Genomic DNA, 27,032 nt, shown 5'->3' on the forward strand with positions numbered 1-27,032 from the left:
AATGATTCATGAATTTTTTTTTTTTAATGAGTAATATTATGTATAGTTATAAAATATATAATTATTATATAATTATTTTAAAAAGATTAAAAATTAATTTTTTTTTTTTATATAGATTTTATATTTATTTATTTTTTTCAAAACGATTGCACGATACTTGTACACTTACGACTGTAAATATCATTTTTTTTATTATATTGGTCTCAAATTGTAAAAGGTTTTTTTGTTATTTAAAAAAAAAAACTTTAAGACCGAAAGATTGATGTTTTTAAAACCAAAAATTGATGTTTTTAAAAAGTTTTAGTATGGACTATGGAGGGACTTAATTAAAAGTTTTTTAAAAGCAAAAAGATTGATTGTGCAAAAGTTGAAAACTTGGGTTTTTTTAAAGTAAAAAACGTAAAATAGAGGGATTAATTTTGTAATTAATCCATAATATAAAACGAATTCCTAGTATACAGGTATTCTTTGTGGTGTTCGAGTTTCAGAGTTGTTCTCTCTCTCTATCACAGCTCCCACCCCTTACCATGAATGGCCAAACTAATAGGATCTCTCAAACTCTCTGAAACTTGCTCTCGAAGCTCTCTGTATTAGTCCGAGATCCTGATTTCCTTCAGTATACATATAAATTCCATCAGCAGCTACGTACGTACGTACAAGGAAGAGTACTGAAGCTCTAAGCTATCTGCAGCCTGCAGGAGAGGCCGGAATTAAGCATGGTCTGGGAGGACATGCTCGCTTTACCACGTAAGTTCTAGCCACTGATCCCAAGGAATTGTTCCCTCAAAAATAATATATATATATATATAAAGCAGATTAACCCGCAAGTAATTACGTTTAGTTGCTGTTATGATTGATGTAATTAATCAAGAGTACTCATGTCCTGAAAATGTGAAACAAAGATTGGTTTTTGTTATTTTAGCTGCAGATTATTGACTGATATATATGCATAGACATTAATATGCATAGACAACCAGCTTATTCTTATGTTCTCTCTCTCTCTCTCTCTCTCTCTCTCTCTCTCTCTCTCTCTCTCTCCCCCTTTCATTCTGTTAAGTTCTTGATTCATCGTTTGATTTGAATAAGATTCTGGTTCTTGAACTCTGTGTTGTCAAGTACTTTTAAGTTTCAGTCATGAACTTCAATTTAGCATTGCGGATTATGATAATTCTCAATGCTATAATTAATATTCATGATCATGTTCTCAAACAACAGACGTACGTACATTGAAGACCACATGAAAATTTTGTTTTACTTAATTGTTCTATATTTATTTTGGGGATATTAAATTCATTACAGCTTTGCGTAATTGGCGTAATGATGGTATATATTAAGACAATGATATCATTATTGAAAATATCAAATTGGAACAATCAATACTAGTTTAGACTTTAGAGACAAAACAAAATCCAACGCATGGTTCGAGGACCAAAAATAATATTCTTGAACTTTTTTTACTTCTTAAAACTCATCAAGAGCTACTCGCCAAAGTATCTCGAATCGGTGCAAACTATGCTAAGGCTCTAGTGCTTGATTACTGCTCCACCAGCATCATTCTCCAGTAAACTCACCTAACTAGATGACGACATTTTTGCTAGCTAGCTAGTGGTGGATATATAAATCCTATGGCTATGGACTAATAATTTCCTAGTGGTGGAATAATACATATATGAAAGGTACTATGTAAATTAGGTAGAGTACTTTTCCAAGTCTTTTTTCTTTATATTATTGATTGGACCAAACACATTGCTGAGTAGTTTCATATGCACAAAGATTATTATTTTTTCAATCTTTCGCCAGTACTCTGGAGCCTGTATGCATGTTTAGAAACTGAATCGCCTACCATTATTACTCCCTTATGTGGCGGCATCTGTTGGGACGAATAGGTACTTTCAGATGGAGTACTGCTTCATAATCAGCCTAGCTAGAATATAAAAAGGTCGTAATTCCAAAACTAAGATTGTTCGTTTACGGTGGAGATTGGAGAAGTAGGGCAATTGTATCTTTGATTCAAGCAAAAAATAAAATAAAAATAATTGGGGGAGCGGGGCCGAGACGGAAAGTACCCAGAAAAAAAGTACTATAGGGACAACAGACTTTTCAAATTTTCTGTCTTTTTTAGCCGACATAGGACTCATCTGCATTTCTTTTTTGATTTCTTGAACAAAGATCAGGATGACATCGAGAGGACAAAAGACGATGGATAGATAGATATAGATAGTTTGTGAATAGTAGGAAAAAATTAATGAATAATAATGAAAAAATAATAAATAATAGTAAAAAAGTAGTTAATAATTTGTGAATAGTAATGAAGTATAATGAGGTGAGGATCATGATCTTCAATTTACCAAACAACCTCAGGGAGATTAACAAGACTTTACGACCGAGAAAATACCGGCCTTCTTCAGCAACGAAAGGATGTCAGTTTCGAGGAAAATAGAAATACTAAATCTCACGTTGTGTCGCGAATGCATTAATATTAATCTTTGCTGCAAATGAACAATCTTTGATCGTTCCACTTCTATTTGATATTTACTAATAGCTTTAGATCAACGTTCACCTTGCCGATCATGCATTAATTGATATTTGACAGAAGAGAAGATTCGTCAATTTCGGACAGCATGGGTGCCGCAGCTGGATTCACCCTGCTTGTGGGAGCATGTCAGCATAGCTTTCCAACTCGGGTTCTCTGCGATTTTCTTACTACATCTTGCACAAAAACTTCAAGGCCTAATTTTCAAACGCGAAACAAAGGTTACGGATAGAAGTATTAATGAAAAATATCCCATCAGGATAAAACTGAGCATTGCCTATAAGGCTGCTATGATTTGTTCCAGTTTGCTACTGGGGACTCATTTCTTAATGCTACTGGTGCTGCTCAGTGGTAGTGGAACTCGTTGCAACTCTAAGGCTTGGGTTTTTTCATCAGAGATTTCGCTAGCGCTGTCGTGTGTAATCTCGCTGGTTGCTGTATACATAATCCCAAATAAAGGGAACATTAAGTTCCCATGGATTCTAAGAGCATGGTGGCTTTGCAGCTTCCTGTTGTCCATCATCTGCACAGCTCTTGATACCCATTTTAGAATAATAAACCATGTCAAACTTGGAATACGAGATTTTGCAGACATCCTTGGTGTGATAGCATCGACGTGTCTCTTGGGCATTTCAATCCGAGGAAAGACAGGCTTCGTCTTCATTCCCACCGGTGGCATTTCTGAGCCACTTCTCAATGGATCAAAACCTGATTATATACTTTCGGAACACAGAAGGGAATCTATATACGGGAAAGCCACTCTTATCCAACTGGTTACCTTTTCTTGGCTCAATCCACTCTTTGCAGTTGGGATTAAGAAACCCCTCGAACAGGATGAAATCCCAGACGTTGATATCAGGGACTCTGCAGGGTTCCTCTCCTGCTCGTTCAACAAGAGTCTAGAGCAGGTTAAGGTGAGAGATGGAACTACAAACCCATCCATCTACAAGGCAATTTATTTATTTATCAGGAAGAAAGCAGCAATCAATGCATTCTTTGCAGTGGTAAGTGCTGGAGCATCGTATGTCGGTCCATACCTGATTGATGACTTTGTGAACTTCTTATCAGAGAAGAGCACCCAGAGTTTAAAGAGTGGCTACCTTCTTGCACTAGCATTTTTAGGAGCAAAAATGGTTGAGACAATAGCACAGAGGCAATGGATTTTTGGGGCACGCCAACTCGGCCTTCGCCTTAGAGTTGCTCTGATATCTCGCATTTATAAAAAGGGCTTACACCTGTCAAGCCGATCCCGCCAAAGCCATACTAGTGGAGAGATCATCAACTATATGAGTGTAGATATCCAAAGAATTACAGACTTCATGTGGTACTTAAACATAGTATGGATGCTGCCTATACAAATTTCTTTGGCAATCTACATTCTACATACAAATCTAGGCTTGGGTTCATTGGGTGCCATAGCTGCAACTTTTACAGTTATGGCTTGCAATATACCACTTACAAGAGCTCAGAAGAGATACCAGACTAGGATCATGGAAGCCAAAGACGGTAGGATGAAAGCCACTTCAGAAGTTCTTCGAAACATGAAGACTCTTAAACTCCAAGCATGGGACGGTCAGTTCCTTCAAATGTTAGAAGGATTGAGGAAAATAGAGTATAATTGGTTGTGGAAGTCACTGAGACTGTCAGCATTGACAGCTTTTATCTTTTGGGGATCACCCACATTTATCTCTGTAATAACTTTTGGAACATGTATTCTACTGGGGATTGAACTCACAGCTGGGAAAATCTTGGCTGCTTTGGCCACCTTCCGAATGCTACAAGACCCAATATTCAGTTTGCCCGACTTGCTCAATGTAGTTGCACAGGGAAAAGTCTCTGCGGACAGAATTACTTCCTACCTCCAGGAAGAAGAAATTCAAAATGACGCCATTGAGTATGTTCCAAAAGACCAAACAGAGTTTAGCATCCAGGTCGACAGTGGGAAATTCAGCTGGGATCCTGAGTCGAGCAACCCAACTCTTGAAGGAATACAGTTAAATGTGAAGAGGGGAATGAAGGTGGCAATATGCGGAACTGTGGGATCAGGGAAGTCTAGCCTGCTCTCAAGCATTCTTGGAGAGATACTAAAGCTGTCAGGGACAGTGAAGATCAGTGGTACCAAGGCTTATGTGCCTCAATCTCCATGGATACTGACAGGAAACGTCAGGGAGAATATTCTCTTCGGAAATCAATATGACAGTACTAGGTATGACAGAACAGTTAAAGCATGCGCTTTGGAAAAGGACTTTGAACTTTTCTCCTGTGGTGACCAAACAGAGATCGGAGAAAGGGGGATAAATATGAGTGGAGGACAGAAGCAAAGGATACAGATTGCTCGTGCAGTTTACCAGGATGCTGATATATATCTACTTGATGACCCTTTCAGTGCCGTTGATGCTCATACAGGCACCCAAATCTTTGAGGTTAGTAGACCATGTTAGCAGCTGTCGTATGACAATGCCAGTTGATTTGGCCCTGTAACTATACAGCTAATCAAATCTCCTAGTTTGAAGCAACAATGCAATTGAATTTAGTATTTGGTTATTAATTCATATACATTCTGCAGGAATGCCTCATGGGGATTCTCAAAGAAAAGACTGTACTTTTTGTTACCCACCAAGTTGAGTTTCTTCCAGCAGCAGACCTTATTCTGGTAAATTTCTCATTCCATTCTTTAGTCATTTGAAGATGAAAGAATAGGACATTATAGTTTCGACTGTTTGAAAAAAGAGATCCTAGAGCACAGGTAAAAAAAAAAAAAAAAAACTCAGAAAAGGATGCCAGGAAAAGAAGCAAATGTTCTGATTCTAGAATTTTTTTCACTTTTTGAGAACTCTGCTGATAGTCAGGAACAAGAAGGGAGTATGGTTAATTTTATTTTTGATGTACATATAATTCACAAGAAATTTACCTTTGCAGTTCCAAATTTTGAATAATTTGCAATGCTATCGATTGTGGTTCATGGACTGCATCTGACAAATTTCAACAGGTGATGCAAAATGGGAGAATAGTACAAGCTGGACATTTCGAAGAACTTTTAAAGCAACAAATAGGGTTTGAAGTTTTAGTTGGTGCTCATAGCGAAGCTTTAGAGTCAATCCTTACAGTTGAGAATTCAAGCAGAACATCTCCATGTCCAACAGCTGATGATGAATCCAATACAGATTCAACTTCAAATGGAGACCTTCTGCACACACAACATGACTCAGAGCATAATCTCTCTCTAGAAATAAGAGAAAAAGGAGGTAAATTGGTGCAAGATGAGGAAAGAGAGAAAGGAAGTATTGGAAAAGAAGTTTACTGGTCTTACTTGACAACCGTGAAAAGTGGAGCCCTAGTTCCATTCATCCTTATGGCACAGTCATCATTCCAAGTACTACAGATAGCAAGTAATTACTGGATGGCATGGGCTTCTCCCACCACAAGTGAGACTCAACCGAAACTGTCAATGAACTTCATATTGCTTGTTTATGTAATACTTGCTGTGGGAAGTTCGCTTTGTGTGCTGGTGCGAGCAACGCTAGTAGCATTAGCAGGACTTTGGACATCACAAAAGCTTTTCATGAAAATGCTTAATAGCGTACTCCGGGCACCAATGGCATTTTTTGATTCAACCCCATTTGGAAGAATTTTGAACCGGGTAACTTTTACTTTAATGTTGATTTCAATTGTGTAGATATTAGTATTACCTTGGTATAAGATTTATGCAATTAGTAAGTTTACTATCATTTTCTTATTGAAAAAATATTACTAAGACGTTAGAAAAATAACTAAAGCAATTGGGGGGGGGAAGAAGAGACAGAAGTAAAGGGAAAGTTGCAGCTTGCAATACCCAGCAGAAAAAAACAAAGTAATTGTTGCAATTAAAATTTTGTAAGGGTTATATACAGCAAGTTTTTGCTTCCAAGAGAGAACAGACTAAAGAGGAAAGTTCTTCCTTCCTCACCTTGTAAACTGGTAAATAACAAAAAAACCTTTTAGTCACAGCCTACATATTGTATAATTCCAAAACAATATATTTCAAGAAGACTTACAGCCTTAAGTTACATTACTTGCAGGTATCTACAGATCAGAGTGTGCTGGACTTGGAATTGGCAGGAAGAGTCGGTTGGTGTGCTTTCTCAATAATACAACTTATAGGAACTATTGCAGTGATGTCGCAGGTGGCATGGGAAGTATTTGTCATCTTCATTCCAGTAACGGCAATCTGCATATGGTACCAAGTAAGAGACTTTCTTTCATATTCTAGACATACCAGAGATGATTACTTCATATGTGGGAACAATGATGAGGGAAAAAAAACTTGACTTCTAAACCAATCTGAATATTCATCATGTTTATTAACGAGAACTATGCTGCCAACAGGGAAAAAGAATCAGAATGATAAATGATAAAAACAGCCATAAAATATGTCTTGAAAACTTATAATCAACAATTGTTCCATTTTTTACACTACGAAAAGAAATTCAGAGTTTCTAAATAGCTTTGGAATGACCTTTATCTCTCTACTCCCTCCATGAGCCCGGGTTGGCACCTGTTGATTCTGATCAATGATTAATTGTGATTATTTCAGCAATATTACATACCAACAGCAAGAGAACTGGCCCGCTTGGCAGGTATTCAACGAGCACCAATCCTCCACCACTTTGCTGAATCACTAGCAGGAGCTGCAACAATCCGTGCTTTTGATCAAGAAAATCGCTTCATTGGTGGAAACCTTGGTCTTGTTGACAACCACTCAAGGCCGTGGTTTCACAGTGTGTCATCAATGGAATGGCTTTCTTTCAGACTGAATTTACTATCTAACTTTGTGTTTGCCTTCTCATTGGTTTTACTAGTCACACTCCCCGAAGGAATTATCAATCCAAGTAAGTCTCTGTAATCTTTCTAGAAACTATCTACAGAAAATCTGCCCTTGAATGTAAATTTAATGAAAATCATTTGCTATCTTATACTTGGGGTTTGAGAATTTCCAAGAGAAGGATAAATTAGGATAGATGCCTCCATAACAAGAAGGCATTGGAGTAGACGCTTACCCAATTAATTGGCCCTTTTCATACAAGTAATAGTTTCTTCAGAAGATACTGAAATAAGAGAATCTAGTGAGAAAACTTACCTGGAATTGGGCTTTTAACAGGCATTGCAGGGTTGGCAGTAACATACGGGATCAATTTGAATGTTTTGCAAGCTTCAGTCATATGGAACATATGCAATGCAGAAAACAAGATGATATCTGTTGAAAGAATCCTTCAGTACTCGAACATAACAAGTGAAGCACCTCTCGTGATTGAAGAGAGCAGGCCACCAAACAACTGGCCAGAGGTTGGAACAATTTGCTTCAAAAATTTGCAGGTAAGCCTTTATAGCAAAGCTAAAACCATGACAAAACAAAGTTCAAAATCTTCAACACCAAATATATTTTTATGATCCATCCATCATAAACAAAATTCCAAGAAGTAACAACATAGTAGTTTGACAAATCTGACAAAAGAAATCCTCAACCTATCCTCCTAAGTTTGCCTTGCATTTACTGACACATGCCATTGATTTGACTGCCTTGCAGATTCGTTATGCTGAACATCTTCCATCTGTCCTAAAAAACATTAACTGCACATTTCCTGGAAGGAAGAAAGTTGGTGTAGTAGGAAGGACAGGGAGTGGGAAATCAACCCTCATACAAGCAATTTTCAGGATTGTTGAACCCAGAGAGGGCAGCATCATTATCGACAACGTGGACATTTGCAAGATAGGCCTTCATGACTTAAGATCAAGGCTTAGCATCATACCGCAGGACCCAGCAATGTTTGAGGGAACAGTTAGAGCAAACCTAGATCCTCTAAAGCAATATTCTGACTATGAGATATGGGAGGTAATAGTTTCTATCCTATGAATTAAACAAAGAATCCACAGCATCTTTCAAGAGGTGGCATATTACCCCGTAAGAGTAAAAATTCAAACTTTCCATAATAAGTTTCATAATGAATTAAACAAAGAATCCACAGCATCTTTCAAGAGTGGCATATTACCCAGTAAGAGTAAAAATTCAAACTTTCCATAATAAGTTTCATAATGATCATTTGTAATATCTAAATATAAATATACTCAAGAAAAGAGTCTTCATTATCAATGTTTCCATATTGTACACTGAAATAGCTTCCAAACTTTTCAGGCTCTAAACAAATGTCAGCTAGGTCATCTCGTGCGTGCTAAGGAAGAGAAGTTGGATTCTACAGGTCAGGTTCATCAAAATGGACCATGGAAACAGTTGATTGTATGCATTGAAAAATAGAAAATTACCAAAACTAACATGCCTGCTTCTTAACAGTGGTCGAAAACGGAGAAAATTGGAGTGTGGGCCAAAGACAGTTATTCTGTCTTGGAAGAGCCTTGCTGAAAAAGAGTAGCATTCTGGTACTGGACGAAGCGACAGCCTCCGTTGATTCTGCAACCGATGGAGTGATACAGAAGATCATTAGTAAAGAGTTCAAAGATCGGACAGTTGTCACTATAGCTCACAGAATCCACACGGTTATAGATAGCGATCTTGTTTTGGTTCTCAGCGAAGGTAAGTATATATATAATTCTTCACTAAAACATACCAAGAACATATCGAATGAGAGACTAAAGAACTTGTGTTTGAACAGGAAGAATTGCAGAATTTGACACACCAGGAAAGCTCCTAAAACGGTCGGAATCTTTCTTCTCTAAACTCATACAGGAGTACTCCTCAAGATCACAAAGTTTCACCAGCTTAGCAAACATGCATAATTAGCTCCCCCGCTTCAAAGAATATCTAGGTATCAATCAAATTCGGTGGAGGAACAGAGATCATACCTTCCGAGAAAATGGTTGATTGTTCTCACGACCGTGACTTGGGGGAGAGGAATCGACTACCTTAGGTGCAGTAACTCGATCCGCTGCGTTTGGCCGTTGAAATGAGTTAGTTGATCAGTTGAACTATCTATGAATAGCAATAATAAATTGAGTAGTAAAGAGTATTATATGAAATTTATCTGAATTGAGTTAAAAAATGTTTGAATGTTTAAATAAGTTTAATATTTTTTTATAAAAAATTAAAAAAATTATGGATTTCACTGCATATAACAAATTTTTTAGTTAAAAAAATTATAGATATTATATATAAGAAGGTTTTAAATTGAAATAAATTTAATAATTTAAAAATTAAATATTAAAATATTAAATTCAATTTAAAATTAGATGGAAGGTAACCAAACGAGGAGACACCAGCCCCAGGAGCGAAGACATTGCAGTTTATTTTCAAGTACTGCATTTCCAAGACCGTATGCTTACAAGGAAAAATAAAGGGAGTCCCCCAATCCTTGCGAAAATTATAATTATCCATCCAATAACCTGTAACGACTTAATCAGCATTATTTGATCATGATAAATATTTTAGTTATAAAAAGATTATATAAAAATAAATTTATAAATTGATGTGGCTTGATGCATACGTCAGATTGTAAAATTATTTTTATTATAAAATAGATCTAACAGATCACGTAAAATCACGTCAATTTATGAATTTATTTTTATATAATCTTTTTATATCTATAGCAGTTATCTTTAATCATTATTTCTGCCAATAAAAGATAGGGTACCTATATTTTCTTTTTCTTTTTCTTTTTTATCGTCCACATTTAATTAATTTAGGGTGAGTTTGGTTATCAAATTCATCTCAACTCATCATTATAATTTTTTAAATCTCAATACGAAATATAATAAACAATTCAACTTTTTCAAATTCTAAAATAATATTATATAATATTAAAAAAATAATATTCTAACAATATTTTATCATCTCAACTCAACTCAACTCAACTTACTTCAACATCCAAACACAACTTTAGTCATTTTCAAAAAACTTGCTTGAAATATGTCTAACCTAAATTTATAACAAAAATTAGTATACTCTTTATTAAAACTCGATGTTCTAAATCGAGTCTCAACATGTCACGCATCATCTTGCATCGCAAGTTGGCATGAAATTTACTTATCCTTTTCTATAATGCAATGAGTCACACACTAAGAACATAAAGAGATCCACAAATTGACCTCATTTAAGTTTATTTATTTATGAATATCATTTTCAGCTAAACCTAAACCCAACCCCGCCGGCGTGCCCCCAATAATGACAAAGCTTGTGTACAAAAATTATAAAAATTTGTCATTCGATCACAAGACAACCTTTTATATCAAAAGTGTATAGCCTGTATACATCTTTCAAACATCCTTCAGATCAAAACAATGGCTGTCGATGGCAGCTATAGTCTATCAACAACATTATCTGGGTTGTCGACGGCTCAATGGGACTTTGGAATTAGGTTCGACGGTGGTTGATGGGGCGCAGGGGAACTGGTGATGGGGGCTTTAGAAAGGGAAGAGGGAGGGATTTAATTGATACGACGTAGTACTACAATCAGTTTGTGAGATTTTTTTATAGGATCCCTTTTGTCTTTAGTATTTTCCTAATGCAATTCACTTAATAGAAACCAAAGATCGCTAGTAACTAATGAGATTAATAAGAGAATATTGGCTTTTAAAAACTCAATGGATGCATCTTATTGAAAATTGATAAAGACAGATTTTTTTCATGGATTTATTGGGGAATAGATATAACTAGGCTAGTAGGTTGCTTTGTCAAAAAACAAAAAAGAGGAGATATATGTTTATAGAATTAATCTTATAACCGGTCCGACCTACATCTATTAAAAAGCACCCTCCCAATAAATTGATGCCATGTATACTTTCCATCTAAATTATAATGGAGTGGCACAACAGCAAATCTTAATCCCCTCTCACACTCAAATCTCTCCCTTTCACCCTCGGTCTCTTGCATCTCTTCGTCTCCCTCACAACCTTCGATGACCCATCCCAGCTCCTCGTCCACTTGAGGTTCCTTCATCGACGAGAAATCAGAACTCTATCTCCTCTGATTTTTTTGCAGATTCTCCTTGTGAGCTTGTCGCTTCAAATTTTTGTTAACTTTTTTTGTTTGAAAAAAGTTCTGATTTTCTCACTCGCTTCGTTATTTTTGAAAACTTCGAATAAAATTGTTTCTCTCTGTTTTGCTTTAGTTGACGTGTTTTTTCTTTAGTAGTTTACGCCATTTTGGCTAAATAAGCAAGCCTCTGTTTGCTTAGAAAAAAAAAAAAAACAAGCCTCTGTTGGCTTCTTAAGAAAATCTTGGGGAAGGAATCAATCAAGTATTTATTTTTATACATTTAAAATTATAGATGCTTCACACGGTGGGAGAGAGTTGAATATATGAAAGATTGATGATGCATGTTTAGTATAGAATAGGAATTTTATAAGGTAATGCGGTGGCCATCAAATTAAGAAAAAGAATTAAGTTAATTTTAAGAGGAACAAACCTTAAGCCATTTGCCAGCTTGAGCCACGACTAAAGGGTTTCATGAGTTACACCGAAAAACTGGAGAATAATAGACATAGAGAAGTTTCAATTAGACCAAATTAAAAGGGAGAATGGATTTTTGCAGGTTCGGTTTGCAGCCACGACCATGGATGGATCGAGGAGAGTAGCGATGCCTTCAACTTTTCAGGACTAGCCCGCTTTGGAACTTGATGGGGCTCTGTTTACAAAAAACCCCATCAAGTTCCATTTTCAATTGGTAATATATCTATGATTACTACTTTTATCATATTCTATTTTTAATTTATAAACATGAGTGATCTTAAACTGTTTAATCAATCAAGAGATTTCATTCACGCGGGTTCATATCAGAATTTCAAAATATTGACTTTTGGATTTTGAGTTCTGGTGTGATAAGCTTCATCATGCTTAGAATGAATTTGCTGATGTGACAGATTTTTATTACAGTATGTTAAGGCCAAAAAAATAGTCAGATCGCTCCAAAGCGTTTCTAATGTTTATAACTCTTTTTTTTTAATAAGATACGGATTGTATTGTATTCATAAGGTTAATCAAGTATTTAGATCAAAAGAAGAATGCTTTAATCACAAATAAATATCGTAAAAATAAACATACGAATTAATATGATTTAATATGATACATTATATTGTAAAATAGATCTAACATATCATATAAAATTATGTTAATTTATAAATTTATTTTTATAAAATTTCTTTATAATTACAACACTTCACATGTTAAAGTCAATTTAAATTTGATTAATTTATTAAAAGATTATAATTGAACCATATAATTGCGCATGTATATGACAGCGGTCCCTCGCTTTTGCTGATATATTCTGTGGGGTCCAAGAAATTAGATAAACGACTTCGTCGTTTCATAAACATTAGATAATCCGGACACTCGGTCCATGGCCGCCGTGTTTCAGAGTCGGCATTGGTAGAATGGCATTGAGAACGTCGAGCTTACTGACAGCCGTCCAATTGGAGGCCGAAAATCCCAACGGTGCGCCTGCTCCTCGGATTCCGAGCCCCTTGCCCCGTCTCTCCTTCTCTAAGCCCTGTTGGGTCGTCAGGACGGAGGCAAGTTCACTTCATCTCTCTTATCCCCTGTTTGGTTGCCGAGAAAATTGGTGGGAAAGGCAAGAATTTTTTTTCTTTGCTTATAAAGAACGTTTTTCTAAGTATAAGAACTTTTTTTTTTTTGAGTATTGGGTTCATCCCTATAAATAATAATAATAATAATAAAAAAAATAATGGTTCATTGAAGTGTGAATTTTAGTTGGGTAAATTTTTTTTTGAATTTCAAGTTCCTCTTTCTTTCTCACATTTTCTCAGGAGCCAAATGGCACTTCATTTTTTCCTAATTGCTAGTTACTGTATGCAAAGATAGTTTGAAGTTTGTATCGAACTTTAGATTGCTTGAGCTTATGTGGTTTTGTTGTGATTCCCACTTTGGGTGCAACTACAGCTTTGTAAGCAATGGCTTTTTTTTTCCCTTTACAAAATAGAATTAGTCATCATCATAGCTCAAAGTGTGTTATAAAATCTACAGCACTTTTTTCCTTTTAACGCAAATTGCTATTCATCTCTAGATAAGGCGATTTGTGTTCGTTGAAGCCTTCTAACCTGATTATGATATAACTTTGTTGGATTTGAATTTTATTTCCCATGTTGCCAGTGAGAAGCCATGCACCTCATTTCATGTTGGAGAATCCCTGTATTCTTATGTCATTCATTTTTCTAGCGATATAATGGAAAATTACTTCCGTCTTCCTTTGATGTTCTAGTGTTAAGTAGATACCACTTAAACACCTCTAACCACATTATCTCCCACCCCTGCAGTCACCGCTTTTTAATATGTTGAAGTGGTAATGATATCTGACTGTTAACATATTCACCGAAATCCAAACCCAAACTTGGCTAAAATCCCGTCCTTGCTTGCCAAATTCATGAAAAAAGGATTGCCCTTGCACAGGGAACTAGCCACAGACAGATCCATCTATTTTGCACTTGTTTTTTTGGGAGGATCGAACTTCAAGCTATGCAGGAAATTCTCCCAAAAGAGTGCTTATCCAGGCCTGAAACTCTCTGAAGTACTTCTTTCTTGATAGTTTATGAGTAGGAATGCATCTGATGAGGTTTAAGCCTAAGCTTATGTTGCTCAATTAGGATGAGAAATGTGAAAGATTAAATATGTTGGCTAACTTGCAAATGAACTTATTTTAGAGCCCCTTTCATTATTTCTTTTATGCCTCTTTGTTTTTCCAGTCAAATGTTTGGAAAGAAGTAAGAAAGCAGCCAGATCCACCTTGTGTAGTCTGTAAAGGGAGTGGAAGGGCTGATTGCCATCATTGTCGCGGAAGAGGTATCTCTCCTTCTTTCTCTTCCCCCCTCCTTGGTGCACACACAAACGTGCACATTAGTTCCATTGTATGGCTATTTGTTTTTATGTCCAACATTAATCCATCTTTTTTCCTTCCAACGACGATAATTTTCTTTTTTAGTACTTCAATAATTGCCTTCTCTGATTTTAGTCTGACATAAGAAGTGCTGCTTTGGCTCATCCAATGTTGCTAGGGTGCGTCTTAACAGTATGTTCAGCTTCCACTTTTTCTGTCAGAAAGTGTGTGAATTTTGGGAACCTAAATTCTCATAGCACAACAAGCAACTTGAGTTTTTCAAAATCTAAGTTGCACCAAGTCAGGTCACAAGTGTGGCATCGAGCTTTTATTTCCCAATGCTGTAGATATATTGAAAAAATTGTTGAACTCAACTTCTTTTTTCTTCAAAATATCCAAATTTGCTAAGCAGCATGAAGTCTCATAAACTTTTCAGGCTAAAAGAAAAGGAGGAGAAATTATATTTTTTACCTGCAAACTACCACTTATTTTTTACTTTGCACCCTAAACATTAAAAGATAGGTTGTTTCTAGTAGATATCATAACTTTTTTTGTAGGGTGGTAGTATGTGGGTGAAATTAGGTCATGGGTTCAAAACTTAGCAGGTGTTTGTAACTTATCATTTGCACAAAAAAAAAAGGCTGAGCTATATTTTCTTTCCTCAAGTGTAGACATGTTATCAAGTCTGTCCCTGTAGCTCTAGTTGAATTGCAGATTGTTGTTAACGTTGTGTTTTTATCAAACTCCATTGAGTGATTGTTGTTAGGTTTCATAAGCAGCACGTGACATCAAAACGAAGTCAACTTTTTTTTGTTCTTTCTTTATTCCTTCTGCTACTAATTTTATTCTCAGCTTGAATATCATAGGAAGGACGAACTTTGTGCATTTAGCAATGCTTCCTAAAGGCGAATGGCCAAAATGGTGACATATCGAACCCCTTTTTTTTTTTTAGTGCACTCAATGATTATTTCATCCAATTTTGGCCTTCCATCAACTTCCTTGAATCACTATTGTAGGTGCAGGACTTGTGGTGGAAGTGGTCTCAGCTACTGCTCTCGCTGCGTTGGGACTGGGGAGTATAGGTATATAATGGGCTTCCATTTCATGAAGATGGATGCCAATCACACCCAAGATCAGAAAAAGTATGAGGTCCAAGGTGACCGAGTACGCAGTAGCGCTGCAGATTTACTTCTAAACGAGGAATAATCAAATTCAATGATGGCTTAACGCACGGTTTTGTTCCAACTTTTCTTTCCAAAATGCAGTTCATTTTAAAGCATGTAAAACTAGTGTTTGTAACCTTGGTGAGACATCAAAACAATAAAACTATGCAGCCAATTTGTCAAACTAACCATGTAGCTATTTTATTATTCCCAGGATTCAGGAAGCATGTACTTGCAACTTGATCGCCATAGGAAAACATCGTACAATGTGGTTAAATTCCTGTTGATACGATCACAGTTTGAGAACCATCTGCTCGCTCTCTTTCTCTCTCTCTCTCTCTCTAACTCACATACAAGGGAATGCAATGTTACTCTGAAGTGACCAGTTGAGCACAATATGAAACCATGAAAATACAGAATTTTGTGGATGTCTTGTAGCTGAATCATTGTTTCCTGCTATGATGGCGATTATGTGGCTTGCTTTATTATTTCTCAATTACAGATGACAAATTGCAAGTTGCAAATTGCCCCTAATTGACTTCCTTTTTTTTTTTAAATAAAATAAAAATAAGAAGAAGAAGGGAGCTTGCCCGTAATTCATACATGTCAATCAAGAAATTGTCAATTTTCCCAAAAAATAAGGGATATGTTCTAAAAGAAAAATATTTCTGAAAACTGTTTTCAAGAACAAAATCACTTTATTTCACTTAATATAGTTTATTTTTATTTATTATCAATGATCTTTACTTCTTAATATCTAAATGGTATATCTCTTTTGTTATGATTTTTTACTTAGAAGTAATGTTGGTTATAATTTTAAGAAGTTAAGCTGTATTTTTTTAAAAAAATGGAGTTCATAATTAAAAAGTGAGATTTTTCACATAAATTTAAAATTTATCTATTTTTTCACACTTTTTTTTTAAAAAAAAAAATGAAGTTCACAATTAAGAAAGTGAGATTTTTTACATAAATTTTAAATTTATCCAATTTTTTTAAACAAGAGTGAACTAAATTTATATACTTCTTCAACCCATTTCTCCTTGTGTATGTAAAAATAATATTAATTTATTGGAGTAAAATATGGACGTTTTTGTCATTTTAATTAAAAGAATAATAGTTATAACAGTGAACTAGTTAGTAGTTCCTAACTTCCTACACATGTTTTTGGTAATTTCACCTTTGGATCTCATCCTTCTTCCAATCCCCGACCCAAAGTTCTGAACTTTCACGGTGGTTTTCCCGGTGGTAATCAGCTCCAGCCTCTAGGGTTTCACTTCTCAGTCAGTGCCCCAGTCGTGGCGGGAACATCCTTGAAAACTCCCTACAAAGAGAAAAACCCGAGAAGGAAAAGAGAACTTCCAATCCGGACGGCAGCAGCAGCTGGAGGAGGAGGAACATGGGAAAAGACGAGGAGGAGGTGAGGGGGGAGATCGAGGAGAGGCTCATAAATGAGGAGTACAAGATATGGAAGAAGAACACCCCCTTCCTCTACGATCTGGTCATTACCCACGCCCTCGAGTGGCCTTCTCTCACCGTCGAGTGGCTTCCGGACCGAGAGGAGCCCCCCGGCAAGGATTATTCCGTCCAGAAGATGATTCTCGGCACCCACACCTCCGAAAACGAGCCCAATTACCTTATGCTAGCCCAGGTCCAGCTCCCTCTCGAGGACGCCGAGAACGACGCCCGCCACTACGATGACGACCGCGCCGATGTCGGTGGCTTCGGCTGCGCCAATGGCAAGGTTCGTATTTTCCTTTCACTCACTTCTTTAGCAAACTTTGTTGTCTGTTTGGTGGCTGAGAAAGTGTTTTATCACTTGTGTTGTTTTTCTGCATTCTAGAAAACTGCTATATGTTATATCAAAAACCCAATTTTTCTCCTCTCTTTTTGGTTGAAATTTAATGCCAGAAAATGAAAGTTACTACGGAAAATTTCGCATGATACAAACTACTGATGCGTTTTATTCGTAATTATCTATATATTCTTCTTAGTCGGTTTAGTTTTTTCAGCTCGTTAATGTTTGAATTATTTTCTGGCAGGTGCAAATAATCCAGCAAATAAATCACGATGGAGAGGTTAATCGTGCTCGCTATATGCCTCAAAACCCGTTTATTATCGCCACTAAGACAGTTAGTGCCGAAGTTTATGTTTTTGATTATAGCAAACACCCATCTAAGCCTCCTCTAGATGGGGCGTGTAGTCCTGACTTACGGTTGAGGGGCCACAACACTGAAGGATATGGCTTATCCTGGAGTAAGTTTAAGCAGGGCCATTTACTGAGTGGCTCTGATGATGCTCAGATATGCTTGTGGGATATTAATGCAACTCCTAAGAACAAAAGCCTCGACGCCACACAAATTTTTAAGGTGCATTTCACTTTTATGCTAGTTATTCTTCAGACAATCTAGCTAGCGAAGCATACGTGCACCCATTGTTTTTTTTGGGGGGGATAAAATACCATTCAGTTTTAGACCAATATATATATATATATTACTTCATTTTAAAGTTAATTAAACATTCTTATAAAAATTTAACAGCCACTCCGATCTAATTTCATTTTGACCGTACTGGGTTGGAAATGTTACCATTTCCAATATTAGGTTCATGAAGGTGTTGTAGAAGATGTAGCTTGGCATCTGAGGCACGAATACTTATTTGGTTCAGTTGGTGATGATCAGCACCTGCTTATATGGGATCTCCGGACTCCATCAGTTAGCAAGCCTGTCCAATCCGTCATCGCTCATCAAAGTGAGGTAGGTGAATCCATCTCTCTCTGGCACATGCATATGGGCAAATTGTTGTAGATGGTCTAAGTTTCTACACACTAGTTACTATATTCCGGTTCTTCAAAGGCAAAACTGTGCCCCAGAAGATGGCAATATCAAATTGTCAGACATGGGTAGGTGACAAATGGGCGTATCATGTATGAGTAGGCTATAATCTATATTAGGATTTTTTTATAAGTATATATATATAAGCAGAAGCATGTATTGTTGATGCCATTAAGTGATTCTATGGTGAAGGTCAACACTTAAGTGCAGATCCGTTACCTACCAGGCTACCTTACATAAATTTGAAGTATTCTTGGGACATTACCATTTTTCCAGTCATCATTACTTGGATTTTATTTTTATTGCCCTTACTGTGCATAGAAATCCAGCCTGGTCAATTCTATCTTTCTTGGTGCTGTGGATGATATGGAGAGTAGGGGAAGGTAATGCAAACTAGCAAGAGAGAACCTAAATCTCTTCGTCTCTATCCTGCATTATGAATCTGTGTGATGGTGAAACTTTCTTTTATCTTTTTGGATGACATTGTTAGTATTAGTTATTCGTCAATCCAGGTATACGTATCCCTCCTTTGTGCTTTTGATGCTTTCAGTGCTGAAAGACTGATATTTTGTCATGCTCAACTTATCCTTGGCTATTGTCCAGAGAATATTTGTTTTTTTCTTATCGATAAAGATATATATATTTTTTTCTTTTGGGTCTGTGAAAATTTCTTCTTTTTTCATGTCATTGTCAGGTAAACTGCTTAGCTTTCAATCCCTTTAACGAGTGGGTTGTTGCAACGGGGTCTACTGATAAAACAGTCAAGTTGTTTGATCTACGCAAGATCAGCACTGCACTCCACACCTTTGATTGTCACAAGTAAGAATTCTTGTCTGGATTTGATAGAAATCTCTATATCATTTTTGCTTGAATTGTTTTTTATGTTATTAGCACTTCTGGGTGTATTTGGTCGTTTGTGGCTAATTTTTCAAATAATTTTTTTTTTTTTTGGCTTTGATGTACGATAGGGAGGAAGTTTTCCAAGTTGGTTGGAATCCAAAAAATGAGACTATATTAGCTTCTTGTTGCCTTGGTAGGAGACTCATGGTGTGGGATCTTAGCAGGTATTTGCCGGACGAACTACCCAGTCTTTGTAAATAAGAACAAAGATATTGTCTATAAAATTGATCCTGTATAACCTACCCAATCTTTTCCAATAAGAACGAAGATATTGCCTATAAACCAATTCTTCTTGGCATTTCTATTTTTGCAGGATTGATGAAGAACAAACGCCAGAGGATGCCGAAGATGGACCGCCAGAGTTACTCTTTATTCATGGTGGTCACACGAGTAAAATATCTGATTTTTCTTGGAACCCGTGTGAAGATTGGGTTGTTGCTAGTGTAGCTGAGGATAACATACTTCAAATCTGGCAGATGGCAGAGAACATCTACCATGATGAAGATGATTTACCAGAAGAAACGACTAAGGCTGCTTAATGTAATTTTATAGTGTTTTGGCATAGACAAGTAGCCGCAAAAAAGAATTATAGAAGGTGCAACTAGGTGTTAATTTCCATAGTTATTTGTTTTTGTTTTTCGGTGTCCTCCTTACGTCTCTGCAAGCTTTTGTGCTTGTGTTACTGACTCTTGTTACATTCACTCATACACAGTTCCCATAATTATTTCTGGAACTCTTTATAGATTATTTCAGATTTCAGCAGTGGAGCTTAATTCACACTGAATGTAGCCTAAAATCAGTGAACGTTAATCGAAGTTATCTGTGAAATGTTTAAGGCTTTGTGGTTTATAGTTTCTTTAGTCAATGGGCACGTTTGACTGATTATTTGCTAATAACGGCCTCAAAGCATGTTTGAATGATTCTTTCAGTTGATTTCAGACATTTTTCACACCCTGGCAGGAAGATTGCAGACAATATCTTGCTTTGCTTGAGAATTAGATAATTTCAAATGCTTGTATTCGTATAGTAATGATATCATTTGATCTTACAAGAATCATTTGCTGTAGCCTAACAGCAATGCCATGAGAATGCTACGTAGCCATGAAGATAGAACCTAAAGATCTGGTATCCAAAACATCACGATATAGACTATTAAAACTCATACCATTAGCATCGATCGAGCTGGGACTTGAGAACAAAGATAGACTCGAAACAAAAATAAAACTCCTCTCGATTAAAATTATAACAAGAATATGCTGTTTTATTGTTGCTTCCACTTACTTTCTTCTTATACAGATTAAGTGGAACATTTATTGATTCTCGCCAAGCAATTATCAGTTGGCCTTGTGTGTGGTAAGTACCTCACTGGGCATCCGGGGTTAAGCCGTTCCATCCTGTTGTACCATGATTTGAACAAAAAACAAAAACAAAATGATCAGTACATATTAATTTGAAATGTTATTTACATATATAGAAATCTCTGAGACTCTGAGTAGCATAAAAGAAGAAGAAAAAAGATTGCAAGATAACTCACTGATAATGAAGGAGAAAATAGTGAAGGAAAATAGAGATCTCCAGCTTAGCAAGATCATTTCCAGGGCACAACCTGCTTCCTGCTCCAAAGGGAAGGAAGGTTCCTGCTTTGGGTGTAAAACCCTGCCCACAGGCCAGATAAAACAAATCAGCATACTAATCTCATCACAGACTTAAGCAAGATGCAAAAAAGGTCATGTTGTTTCTACTCACATCCCATCTGGAAGGATTGAATTCCTTTGGATTCACGTAAATTTCAGGGTCCAGGTGAACACTTCTGAACCAGACTAGGACTTTCCAACCTTTGGGGATGGTGTAACCTGAAAAGAACGGAACGAGTAGTTCTTGTTAAACATGTTTTTCCAGTTAAAACATCTAAATACACATATTATATCTCTCTAAACCATCATAGCTTAATTAGCCATATATGAGAAGTAAATTAAAAGGAATGAAAAATCTAGAGCATAGACTCACCTCCTATATTGACATCCATTTTCGCTTCTCGGAAAACAGTCAGTGAAAACGTTATCAGGCGAAGTGTTTCGTCGATCACCTACAATTATAAAAATATTATATTTATAAGGTGAAAAAGAGAGGAACGTACAAAAAAAGTAATGCCAAATTGAGTTAGTGCAGGAAGCTGGCGAAAATGGGTGTTAATGTACCTTTGACAGATACTCCATTTCTCGAAATTCTTTTAGCGTCAACCCTATCTGCGTTGGTGGCCTCTTCCTTACGATTTCCTCTTGCTCTGCCTGCAGTTGTTCGGAAACAGGATTCAATCACGTAAAGAACAACAAAAATTGAAACTCAACGAGTAAAAGTGCGGCCAAGAATTAAGAAGGTCTGCAAGTTCAAGGACTGATTTCAAGAACTAGATCATGTTAATGCTATTGATCAGCAATTGTTAAGTTTCAGTAGTACCTTAGCTTTTTGAAGATATTCTGGGTGCTGTTCTAGGAAAATGGCAGCCCACATTGCAGTGTGTCCTGAAGACTCGTGACCTGCATTCAAGTACATCAACAGAACATCTATGATTTCTTCGTCGGTCAATTTCCTACCGTTTTCATCTTCCACATCTAGCAAAGCATCCATCATATCTTTCTTCGCCGGCAAGACAACAAGCTTCTTCCTTTGATTTCTTCTTTCATCAACGATAGATTGAAATGTAGCCACAAGATTCTTTCTAGCCTGAAATAATGATTACCAATTGTAATGTTTTTGTAGCATTAGTGATCCATTTTGGATTGATTTTCAACCTTTAAACTGCCAGCTATTACTCGCTCACCTTGAGTGCTTTATGGTAAGCAAATCCTGGAAGATTAATTCCCATAGCTCTAACTCCATAATTAAGTGTTGTATATTCCCTCTCCAAAGCCACCATTACCGGCTCACTCTCTGAGCTAAGAAAAATGTACATAATTATCCTAAAAGTAAGCTTCCGAAGCTCGGTCAGAAACTCAATTTCTCCCATTGTCGTCCACTTGTTCAAGGAAGATACGACATTTTCTTCGATATATTTAGCATACATGGACAATGCCTCGTTACCATTGACAGGAGCAGCCGTTAACCGCCGGAGACGCTTGTGTTCTTCGTAAGAAATCCCGATGAATGATTTCTTTCCAATGAGTTGAATGGTGGATCGAGGCCAGCCGGGCTTAAAACAATCATCGTCTGTCAAAACTCTTCTGCATGTTTCAGGTGCCGTAACTATGACACTAGGGCTCCCAAACATGAAGGCTTTGTACATCCCCGTGCGTCCAAATCTGCAGTTTTGTTACAAAATTAATTACGTGGTTACTTATATGTACGTACACCATTTGCAGCCAAAAAAAAAAAATCTCTTATATGAACTTGAACATCTTACGTGGAAGAAAGATCGGTGAACAAATAAAACGAGTCATACAACATTAATTCATTATTCATTTAATTTTGTTCAAAATATTTATATGGACAACATTAATAAATCATGTTGTAGTCTACTTTATGTACGTCTTTTGGTTTAATTAAGGTCCTATAAAATTCTTGTCTGAGCTTAAGGGGATCTTCTAATTCAATCCCTCCCTCTCACTTATTTTGTAAGATATTGATACACCTTGAATATTTTTAGATAATGAGATGAAATGAAATGATTTATAAATAATAGTGAGATTATCAGTTGAAATTAGATGAGATGACATCATCTCACATCTTAATCCAAACGGGCCCGAAAAAGACCCAAGCTAAAAGGATTCAAATTTTAGTGCAAAGTTTCCAAAAGCATGCTGCTAAAAGGTGGGGGCATAAAGAAATCTTGTAATCACATCTATCCAATATCAGAAACCCATTAAAAAAAAAAAATATCAACCAATAATTCAAACAGTTCCATTATGAGGACCAAATTCACCACCATCGGGCCAAAGTGCATGGCATCATTATCCAGGGTCCCATTAACATATCAAGAAGGATATATATATATATATATATATATATAGATATAATAAGAGTAAAGTGATGTTGAACTTTGAAGCTGAAAGAAAATGAGCCATCCTTTTTTCAGTAGTTTTACATATCCCTTTTTCAGAGGTTTAAGTCTAGCTTGTTTTCAGTGCTCAATTGACTCATCCAATGACTCAATTGAGCACTAAAAACCAGTTTATAAGAGTGCAAAGTACTCTTTTACTAGTTTGGCAGTAGTTGCTATAACTTATATATTGTTTTTATGTTGGGTTCTTTTTTTCAATATGTCAATGATGCATTATATTTTCATATATCTTTTTGAATGGACAAGCACTCTTGACAATGATAGAAAAAGTCTCTTGACTTTATGATTCTATCAACTATATTATTAGTTTTTCCACTCTGAAATAGTATACTTGTTGACATTAAAAGAAATGCATCGATTGTGCCTTGTGGGAATCTTCTTCTTCTTCCTTCTTTTTTCTTTTTTTTTAAATCCTGAGTGACCCTCTCCTATTTCTAGTGTTGCATGCAGGAAGAAAAAAAAAAAAAAAGAATTATATCTCTCCTTAGCAAAGAGGTCAAGTTTCTTCAGACGATGTGGGACCTAGACAAAAAAAGTTGTTTGCTACTATTATTAGTAAGGGAAATGCTTATTAAACCGATGGTTTACCGATGTTTGATCGATGATTTTTTTATTTTTATTTAATGATTAAGAAAGTAAATATTATTTAATTTATATATATTTTTATAAAAAAATAATAGTATTTAAAAATATAAAAAAAATACTTGAAAGAAATGAAAAAAAAAAAATTCTGAAAATACACTGCATCGGTTCACTATCGGTTGGGACTATCGAGTAGCACTATCCAGTAAGTAAAGGTTACTACATTATTATTATTATTATTATTATTTTATTTATTATTATTCAGAGAAAGTTCAGTTACCACACCCCCCGTAGATCAACTTCTGGCCAAAAACATCGAGAACTTCACCAATTGATAGGATATACCGATACATATCAATTATAGAGCTTTTTTCAGTTTTCACTTCAAAAGAAATAAAAATATTCTATGGAATCACATAGAGAAATCCCATTTTGCCACACGAGCAGTCACAGAAAAAAAAAATGAAAAAAAAAAAAAAAAGTAAAAGCGGTAAGCAAATATAACAATTCTTTTTACACTATTTCGGAAACCAAGGAATTTTACAGATAGTAAAACAAAAAATAATTTAATTATCAAAGAATTAAATAAAGATTATAAAAGTAAAATGATTTTTCTTTTAGTACGTCTTTTTGGACAACAAAGCAGTAAAGATTCTAACGAGGCAGAGGGCCTCATGTGGATATTTCTAATTCTCAACCACTAAATAAAAGATAAAAAATTCCCCTATTTATCGAAGCTCCCAAATTTCAATAAAATATTATTCTAATAAAGGACGCATTGCAAGTGATGGATAAGAATATTGTAAGAAATTAAATGATCAAATCAATCATTGGAGTAAAATAATGCATAAATTATACAAAAATTATTCATAATTTTTTTTTTTTAAAAAAAAATATTTATAATTTAGCAAAGGGGACCTTTGGCTCATCCAAAATATATATATTTTTAAAAAATATTTGAAGCTTAGTGTGACCACATCAGCAATTAAAATGTGACAAATCTTAATTAATTGTATAAATATGCAATTGTATATATATGCAATACACTATATTTGTTGTTGTTGTTGTTTTTTTTTTTTTTTTTTACATATTTCTTCTCACAAACCATTCATAAATCTCATTGACTCTATTCTTAGGAATATGATCATATTTTATAAACAAGTAATATTATTCTTCGTGAAAATTTAGCAAGAAAAATGAACTTTCGATGCTAAAATGTATCGGTTTAGATAGTGAGAAGAAAAATTTTAGTTTTAGATGAAAATTTAAAATATTATTTTATAATATTATTATTATTTTAGAATTTAAAAAAATTAAATTGAGATTTGAAAAGGTTGAATTGTTTATTATATTTTGTATAAAATTTTAAAAAAATTGTAATGATGAGATGAGAATTTTTTGTCTCATCCTACTTGTCAAACTGCACGAACATCAGCTACTATTTATTGAACGAGTGGGGCTACTATGCTGCCCCACTCTTACTACTGGGCATACCAGTGGTTTTTTTTTTTACATTTTTTTAATATTTTTAAAAAATAAAAAAATATATCAATATATTTAAAATCACGTCCTTAATCATTAAATAAAAATAATAATAATTTTTTTCCAGCGGTCAAATAGAGCGTTCAAAATGGAGAGACAAAATAATTTTATTTTTATTGAACAAACTTCACATCTTATAAAAACAATTTTAAAAACGATCAGATTAAAAATAAATAATAATTAATCCATAACAAAATCCTATAAAGGCCGCATTACAAGACGAAGTTGGGCTCATCGGTCAGACAGAGACAGAGACAGAGCCACATGATGAAGCGGACCTCGGACGTCCTAAAGCTGAACAATGCGAAAGGCAGCCGTTTGGATTTGACGGCCCAGAACCAAGACTTTGTCTTTTTGCATGCAAACGGACGGTGAAATTTGGAGCATTTCATCACGAACGATGGCTCTGCGCCGCATCATAGACTGACCAAGTCTTTAGAATTTAGAACTTATTTTTTTTAATTTTAAAAGAAAAAAAAAAGAAAAGACTGCGTTTAAGAGACAGTGAAAATGACAAAAATGGACCAGCTCTCCTCTCTCGGAGTCGGACGATTGGTTTTGGTGACTCCGTACGTACTCGCTCGCTAAGCTACACTCGAGACGACACGCAGTGCATAAAAAGGGGTAATTTTGTAAATAACTAGAAAATGTCAAGCTAGTTACATCAGTGAAAATCACGAAAAGGCCCTTGTAGGTTTCCGGTTCTCAACACTGCTATGGGTGTCACTGTAGCATAGAAGTTAGAACGATCCTTTGAGCTCAGACATCGGCCTAAGCTCTGCTATCTTTAGCTCATATAACATACATATAACATATATATATATATGTGTGTGTGTGTGTGGAGAGAGAGAGAGAGAGAGAAGGGATGGAAGAGTGACCTGGAAACAAAGCTGGAGATGAAGGAATCAGGATCGTTGGACTTGAAAGCTCGGAGGAAGGACCACATGTTGCCCAGAAAAGGCCAACCCAAATCACCTGGAGGAAGAGAGTACTGCCTTTCTCCCAATCGGGTTTCATGGAGCCACCAATTTGTGTTCTTGAGCAGCCATCTCAGGGCTACCCGAGCACCCAATATGCACAACACCACGGTCCAGATGATACCCAACTCCATTAATATTATGCGCAACCACCCGCTCCTGTCTTTTGTTCTCGATTATATATCTCTCACAATATTACTGCAGATTTTCTGATCACTCTCATTCTATATCCCACGCAACTTTTTTTTGTATGATATATACTCTCCAACTAATTAATGTTAGAGAGACAGACAGAAGAACCGAGTCTGTGAAAAAAAGGGTGGGGGTAAGAAGTAAGAACACTAGTAGAATAGGAGGCGGATGGAGTAGAAAGAAAGGTTTGTGAATGTCACTGTGGCATTTATAAGAGGGCTTGAGCCTTGAATGGGGATGGAGAGAGAGCTGGCCGGCATTTATCTATTTGTGTTTTTTGTCGCCTTGCAAATCGTTGTGAATCTCTAAAGCATATATATTGCACATCTCTCTCTCTCTCTCTCTCTCTCTGTGCGCTGAGTGCTCATAATTTGATATATTTTTGGGCTGTCGTTATTCTGAAGCCCATGTCCTCCTCACATACCAGGACAAACTGTTTTTG

The 27,032-nt window shown here is 35.9% G+C and overlaps 4 protein-coding genes across 5 annotated transcripts; 3 read left to right on the top strand and 1 right to left on the bottom strand.

Annotated features, from left to right (window-relative positions):
• The first annotated feature begins 482 nt into the window (after positions 1 to 482).
• Positions 483 to 9,541, top strand: LOC109009226 (putative ABC transporter C family member 15). The gene is made up of 11 exons (XM_018989621.2): positions 483 to 747; positions 2,594 to 4,956; positions 5,100 to 5,186; positions 5,523 to 6,173; positions 6,592 to 6,756; positions 7,107 to 7,401; positions 7,671 to 7,885; positions 8,097 to 8,402; positions 8,703 to 8,766; positions 8,859 to 9,098; positions 9,178 to 9,541. Exons 1-11 carry the CDS (start codon positions 717 to 719, stop codon positions 9,303 to 9,305), a joined length of 4,545 nt encoding a protein of 1,514 aa, XP_018845166.2. The 5' UTR covers positions 483 to 716; the 3' UTR covers positions 9,306 to 9,541.
• Positions 9,542 to 12,804: 3,263 nt separating this feature from the next.
• Positions 12,805 to 15,987, top strand: LOC109009225. 2 transcript variants are annotated; one of them, XM_018989620.2, is made up of 5 exons: positions 12,805 to 13,027; positions 14,216 to 14,312; positions 15,213 to 15,267; positions 15,363 to 15,579; positions 15,724 to 15,987. In XM_018989620.2, exons 1-4 carry the CDS (start codon positions 12,890 to 12,892, stop codon positions 15,550 to 15,552), a joined length of 480 nt encoding a protein of 159 aa, XP_018845165.1. In that variant the 5' UTR covers positions 12,805 to 12,889; the 3' UTR covers positions 15,553 to 15,579; positions 15,724 to 15,987. The 2 variants fall into 2 exon arrangements, with proteins under 2 accessions (XP_018845165.1, XP_018845163.1); XM_018989618.2 differs by having other exon boundaries at positions 15,363 to 15,987.
• A 659-nt stretch (positions 15,988 to 16,646) lies between these two features.
• On the top strand, positions 16,647 to 20,096 carry LOC109009224 (WD-40 repeat-containing protein MSI1). The gene is made up of 6 exons (XM_018989617.2): positions 16,647 to 17,250; positions 17,549 to 17,875; positions 18,110 to 18,262; positions 19,035 to 19,159; positions 19,309 to 19,404; positions 19,554 to 20,096. Exons 1-6 carry the CDS (start codon positions 16,906 to 16,908, stop codon positions 19,777 to 19,779), a joined length of 1,272 nt encoding a protein of 423 aa, XP_018845162.1. The 5' UTR covers positions 16,647 to 16,905; the 3' UTR covers positions 19,780 to 20,096.
• A 139-nt stretch (positions 20,097 to 20,235) lies between these two features.
• Positions 20,236 to 26,855, bottom strand: LOC109009223 (ent-kaurenoic acid oxidase 1-like). The gene is made up of 8 exons (XM_018989616.2): positions 26,300 to 26,855; positions 22,062 to 22,539; positions 21,698 to 21,964; positions 21,439 to 21,528; positions 21,248 to 21,326; positions 20,987 to 21,093; positions 20,775 to 20,896; positions 20,236 to 20,634 (listed from the first exon to the last, which is right to left on the bottom strand). The coding sequence occupies exons 1-8, from the start codon at positions 26,530 to 26,532 to the stop codon at positions 20,538 to 20,540; spliced, it is 1,473 nt and encodes a 490-aa protein (XP_018845161.1). The 5' UTR covers positions 26,533 to 26,855; the 3' UTR covers positions 20,236 to 20,537.
• Between the last annotated feature and the right edge of the window lie 177 nt (positions 26,856 to 27,032).

This window comes from Juglans regia, chromosome 14 (genome assembly GCF_001411555.2).
Source record: "Juglans regia cultivar Chandler chromosome 14, Walnut 2.0, whole genome shotgun sequence".
Lineage (NCBI taxonomy): Eukaryota > Viridiplantae > Streptophyta > Magnoliopsida > Fagales > Juglandaceae > Juglans > Juglans regia.

Bases quoted from the DNA above. Each gene is read 5' to 3' on its own strand.
- LOC109009226 (XM_018989621.2), top strand. From the start codon at position 717: ATGGTCTGGGAGGACATGCTCGCTTTACCAC. The intron at 6,757-7,106 runs GTAAGAGACTTT...TGATTATTTCAG, and splicing joins CAATCTGCATATGGTACCAA to CAATATTACATACCAACAGC. The intron at 9,099-9,177 runs GTAAGTATATAT...GTGTTTGAACAG, and splicing joins TGTTTTGGTTCTCAGCGAAG to GAAGAATTGCAGAATTTGAC.
- LOC109009225 (XM_018989618.2), top strand. From the start codon at position 12,890: ATGGCATTGAGAACGTCGAGCTTACTGACAGCCGTCCAATTGGAGGCC. The intron at 14,313-15,212 runs GTATCTCTCCTT...TGAATATCATAG, and splicing joins CCATCATTGTCGCGGAAGAG to GAAGGACGAACTTTGTGCAT. The intron at 15,268-15,362 runs GTGACATATCGA...TCACTATTGTAG, and splicing joins AAAGGCGAATGGCCAAAATG to GTGCAGGACTTGTGGTGGAA.
- LOC109009224 (XM_018989617.2), top strand. From the start codon at position 16,906: ATGGGAAAAGACGAGGAGGAGGTGAGGGGGGAGATCGAGGAGAGGCTC. The intron at 17,876-18,109 runs GTGCATTTCACT...TTCCAATATTAG, and splicing joins ACGCCACACAAATTTTTAAG to GTTCATGAAGGTGTTGTAGA. The intron at 18,263-19,034 runs GTAGGTGAATCC...TGTCATTGTCAG, and splicing joins TCATCGCTCATCAAAGTGAG to GTAAACTGCTTAGCTTTCAA.
- LOC109009223 (XM_018989616.2), bottom strand. From the start codon at position 26,532: ATGGAGTTGGGTATCATCTGGACCGTGGTGTTGTGCATATTGGGTGCT. The intron at 22,540-26,299 runs GTCACTCTTCCA...ACAAAACTGCAG, and splicing joins ATCTCCAGCTTTGTTTCCAG to ATTTGGACGCACGGGGATGT. The intron at 21,327-21,438 runs GTACATTAACAC...TTATAATTGTAG, and splicing joins AAATGGAGTATCTGTCAAAG to GTGATCGACGAAACACTTCG.